Source organism: Homarus americanus, unplaced genomic scaffold (genome assembly GCF_018991925.1).
Source record: "Homarus americanus isolate GMGI-L3 unplaced genomic scaffold, GMGI_Hamer_2.0 scaffold36335, whole genome shotgun sequence".
Classification (NCBI taxonomy): Eukaryota; Metazoa; Arthropoda; class Malacostraca; order Decapoda; family Nephropidae; genus Homarus; species Homarus americanus.
In genome coordinates this window covers 13,263-18,798 of record NW_024749704.1, presented here as the reverse complement: position 1 = coordinate 18,798, position 5,536 = coordinate 13,263, and the positions used below count along the sequence as shown (strand labels likewise).

General features: G+C 40.6%; 1 protein-coding gene across 1 annotated transcript; it reads right to left on the bottom strand.

The window, feature by feature from the left end:
- Positions 1-175: 175 nt before the first annotated feature.
- LOC121853722 (sporulation-specific mitogen-activated protein kinase SMK1-like) lies at positions 176-952 on the bottom strand. The gene has a single exon (XM_042348065.1). The coding sequence runs from the start codon at positions 950-952 to the stop codon at positions 176-178; it is 777 nt and encodes a 258-aa protein (XP_042203999.1).
- Between the last annotated feature and the right edge of the window lie 4,584 nt (positions 953-5,536).

The window sequence follows — 5,536 nt, the reverse complement described above, 5'->3', positions numbered from 1 at the left end:
TTCTCCTCTCCTTCCCTCTTCTCCTCCTCTTCCCGCTTCATCATCTCTTCTTTTTTATATTTTTTTTAACTGTTTATTTTCTTGCTAGCATTAGCATCAGTCTGGACGGGGTCGCTTTCGGTGGGTGATGGTGGTGGGTGTTGGAAAGGGATATATGGCTGGGGGTACAAGTCCTTCATACCAAATATTTTAACAGCTTCTTTAAGGATTGTCGTTTGGTTGGGTCAATGTTGAAGGCGTGGATCAACCATTGCTGGGCGTTAGGGGTAAGGAGGTGCAATTCATCTTTCATAAGTCGCTCCAGGAGACGGCCAACGCTGTACACGTCGGCCTTGGTGGTGAGTGGGCATCTTTTTACGACCTCTGGGACATTGTGGTCGGGGGCCCTTGTTGAGTTAAATTTAATGAAACTTCCAACTTTAGTGGCGATACCGAAGTCAATGAGCGTGGCTTGGATCCCCTTGTCGGTCTTCTGGATGCAAATGTTACCAGTTTTAACGTCGTTGTGCAGCCATCCACGACTGTTAACCGCGATCAGTGTACGGGTGACCTGTTGTACGATCTGGAGGCGTTCGGAGAAGGTACAGTCATTAATCTTCAAGTATTCCTTGAGGGAGTCCCCGGCGAACACTGTAATCATAGTTAGTTCCTCAGGACAAACCATGACTATCTTCTGAACACCTGGGACATCTCGCAGGAAAGAAAGTACTCGGATCTCCCTCTGTAAGCTTATGATTTTAGAATCCATGTTAGGAACGCTCTTGGCGACCCAGTATCCTTTTGGCCGGTGGATTTTGCAACAGGTGCCGTATGCTCCCTCGCCCAAGTGGCTCGAGGTAGATGAGTTAATTATGAATTCAAATTGTTGTGCGTTTAGTACGAGAACACCGCATATCCCGCAGTCACCAACCAGTGATCCAATAGTCTTTTTTGAGACCTGTCGGCTGTCCATTATTGTGACATATAGGGTTGACACTCAACTGCACCAAGGACCTTAAGTTGAAAATCATCGAGTAAAATGAATTATTGAATGTTTAAGTAGGTTGGAATTTGTTTTTATAGTGAAGTAAGAGTGTAGTGTAGTGATGATGTGACAGTACAGTGTGGTTGTAATGGAATGGTTTTGAAGTGAAGATGTGTTACGGTGTAGTAGTGGCTGTACAGCATAGATGTAAAGTTATGGTGTTGTAGTGAAGATGTGTTATGGTGTAGTAGTGGTTGTACAGTGTGGTTGTAAGGTTATGGTGTTGTAGTGAAGATGTTATGGTGTAGTAGTGGTTGTACATGTGGTTGTAAGGTTATGGTGTTGTAGTGAAGATGTGTTATGGTGTAGTAGTGGTTGTACAGTGTGGTTGTAAGGTTATGGTGTTGTAGTGAAGATGTGTTATGGTGTAGTAGTGGTTGTACATGTGGTTGTAAGGTTATGGTGTTGTAGTGAAGATGTGCTATGGTGTTGTAGTGGCTAAAATATGGTTGTAAGGTTAGCAGTTAGAAAAGATGTGTTATGGTAAGTTGTAGTGAAGATGTAGCAGGTGTAGTAGTGGTTGTACAGTGTGGCTGAAGTCATGGTGTTGTGAAAGTGAAGATGTGTTTATGGTAGTAGTGGCTGTACAGTGTGGTTGTAGGGTTATGTGTTGTAGTGAAGATGTGTTATGGTGTAGTAGTGGTTGTACAGTGTGGTTGTAAGGTTATGGTGTTGTAGTGAAGATGTGTTATGGTGTAGTAGTGGTTGTACAGTGTGGTTGTAAGGTTATGGTGTTGTAGTGAAGATGTGTTATGGTGTAGTAGTGGCTGTACAGTGTGGTTGTAAGGTTATGGTGTTGTAGTGAAGATGTGTTATGGTGTAGTAGTGGCTGTACAGTGTGGTTGTAAGGTTATGGTGTTGTAGTGAAGATGTGTTATGGTGTAGTAGTGGTTGTACAGTGTGGTTGTAAGGTTATGGTGTTGTAGTGAAGATGTGTTATGGTGTAGTAGTGGCTGTACAGTGTGGTTGTAAGGTTATGGTGTTGTAGTGAAGATGTGTTATGGTGTAGTAGTAGTTGTACAGTGTGGTTGTAAGGTTATGGTGTTGTAGTGAAGATGTGTTATGGTGTAGTAGTGGTTGTACAGTGTGGTTGTAAGGTTATGGTGTTGTAGTGAAGATGTGTTATGGTGTAGTAGTGGTTGTACAGTGTGGTTGTAAGGTTATGGTGTTGTAGTGAAGATGTGTTATGGTGTAGTATTGAGAAAGAGAGAGAGACTAATCTCATACCATTCATTCGAGTCTCCCCTCCTCCTCTCCCCTCCTCTTCCTGTCCGACCTCTAGAGAACGTTTGTTGTCGTCTACCTCTTGTCTGTTTGCTGAGGGAAGTTTGGCCTCGAGACAAACTGACCCGTTCTCTGTAGATGTTGTTGTCTCAAGGCTGATTAGGACCGTTTGGTCTCGTCTAATGTAGTAATTAAGACTTTGCTAATGGTGATTAAAGTCCCTGGAATCTAATACAACAGATAACATAAAAAATAACAAAAACAGTGGTAGAGATGTGTAATGTTGAAAGTAGTACCACGAACACAAGATTATTCAGCTTCGCTGCCCCTAAATGTACAGCGAACATTTCTTAAGTTTATTATTATCCGTTCGTATATGAATATTGTTTTTGTTGTATTTGCATAAGTTTCTGTGTGTGAATGACTTAATACAATGTCTATTTTTTTATTGGAAAGACAAACTTAAATATTATCTGAATCTCAAGTAAATACAATATATTTCCTTTACTTTTTGTTCATCAGTGAATGTTTGGAAGATGATAAATATCAATTAAATAATAATATAATGACACTTGCCAACAATAATCTTAAGGTAACTAAGAATATATAATAATTTAAGAACTATTGAATCAGCAAATTATAAACCTCCAGTCATAACTAACTGGATTAAATCGGTACTGATGACAATGTAACATTATTTTTGTATTTATGATTAATTTATAATTTAATTAATACTGACTACATTTTAATTTTTAAGGCCTTATTTATTTGAGGTTCATTTATATTTTTATCACCACTTATTGGGTTGTAACTAATTAAACCTTTCCTTGTTTAAATCCAATCATGATCTGATAATAATTTATTACAGTTTAACTTTTAAAACGATGAACAGTAAAACTGAGGTTATGGTTTGAAGAATTACTAGATAGAACTTCAACTTTAAAAGCCTTACTTAACTTAAACCCATTTATGACTAAATTATTGATATGAATTTCAACATAAACTTAAGTTAGATATATAGTAAACATGGCATAATTTTTTATTCAATGGTTTTACACTTACAAAACCCTCAGGGCGTATCACACTGGGAGAAATATTCGTCGTTCAAAAACACTAACTTTTCCAATCACATTCTCAACTGTTCCAGTGTCGCCGGGAGGCGGGAGGCTCTTTCGCTAGGACTACCTACCTACCTTGTTAGAATGGACAGCCTAGAAAAGTTAGAGATCAAAGAAACGTAAGTTGTATTGAGAGAGAGAGAGCATAAGGATAAAATTAGCTATAATGCATGGGATGGGATACGACTTTTCAACATCTGTGTGGTGTAACGGATGGAGGTTAGATGCAGAGAAAAGTAAGCCATAATGAAAGAGAACCTAAGGATCAAAATAGCTGTAAATCATAGGAGGGAATATGACTTTTTTACGTGTGTGCGTCTGGGCTGACCGTTAGTCTCTCTCTCTTTTTTTTTTTTTATTGGGCACTCCCCTACATCCTTGTGTAAGGTGAAACGCAGAAGCCTTTACAGCGCCCAACAGGGAAGCATGCTAAGTTCATGCTTGCCTTTATGTCTCATGAGTTAAGGGCGTAGAAGCCTGAAGCGTCGAGGGCGTAGAAGCCTGAAGTGTTAGTGGTTTATGTCATCAAGTTATTGGAAGCTCCAACAACTTGTCCCTGAATAAGAATTCGCAACTTTCGACTTACAACAGGTACCTACTTTACTGCTAGGTGAACAGGGACTAATGGGGGCTAGGAAGTAAGTCCAAACAACTTCCACTGGCCCGAGAATCGAACCCTTGACATCTCGCTTGGGAGGCAAGAATGGTACCGCTTCTACCACAGGTCTCTCTCTCTCTCTTTCTCTCGTTCTCTCAGGCCTGTCGGGTCGGGTCGGGTCGGGTCGGGTTGGGTGTGTCGGATCGGGTTGGTTGGAGTTTTTTTGAGATCCCCACATGACTCTTGCTATCCATGCCAAGTTTGGTCCCGATCGGTAAAGTAGTTTCCGAGATCCTCGTGCGGACACACAGACAGACAGACAGACTTCTTTGTTTTATATATGTAGAAGACAATATCTCGGATCATTTCTCAGTTTTTGCCATGTATAAAACAGCCACAAGACCTGAAAGGTCTAGTAGAGTCTCAATTCAATACAGAGACTACTGCACCGACAACATGCTCCTTTTTGAAAACAACCTAATGAATGCTAACTGGGATCTTGTCTGTGCCTCCGACAACCCTAACGTGAGCAACTTTAACTTCTCTTGCATCTTCAATGCTTGCTTTGATAAATGCTTCCCGCTCAAGACTAAGTCAGTGAAAACTGTATCCATTTCCAAACCCTATATCACAAGCGAAATTAAGATAATGATAAAGGAAAAAACACAAACTCCAAAGGAAATTTGCAAAAAGACCCATAACTTTCGGTGATGCTTACCGAAGTATCAGAAATAGAGTAACTCAAGCAGTTAGAAACGCCAGACGTAACTATTATACAAATAAGCTCCAGTCAGCAGCAGGTGACAGTAAGAAAACCTGGAATGTCATAAATTCTATTCAGAACAGGAACACTCAGCCTTCGGCCCCCCACTCAGCTTTTATGATAAATGATTCGGTTGTAACGGAACCCTCCCCCATTGCCAACCACTTCAATGAATATTTTATTAATGTTGGCAAAAATCTTGCAGAGAGCATCCCAGATCACCATGGGGAATTTAGAGCCTACCTGCAAAACAGACAGCAAAATGAGCTGTTCTTATCTCCTGTCACAGCAGATGAATTACTGGCCATCATAAAAATGTCCAAAGATGCAGCAGCAGGCGAAGACAATATACCAATGAGCATCATTAAGAAAGTAGCCCACTTATTACTACCTGTTCTCCTACACATTTGTAACTCCTCCTTCACTAGTGGTGTCTTTCCGGATAAACTGAAAATTGCTAAAGTTCACCCAGCATATAAAAATCTGGAGATAAAGGTCTCTTCAAGAATTACCGCCCCATACCAGTCCTCCCAGCCTTGAGTAAGATACTGGAAAAGCTAGCATGTAATAGACTAAATGCATTCTGCAATGCCAATAACATCTTTACAGACACCCAGTTTGGATTTAGAGCTGGAAGGTCGACTGAGAGTGCTCTGCTATCCTTTACTAATGATATCTTAAATTCCTTTGATGCCAGTCAGTTCACAGTCGGTATATTCTTGGACCTCTCTAAAGCCTTCGATACTGTCGACCATACCATCCTCCTCTCAAAACGTGAACATTACGGCACTAGGGGCCTGTCCCACAAT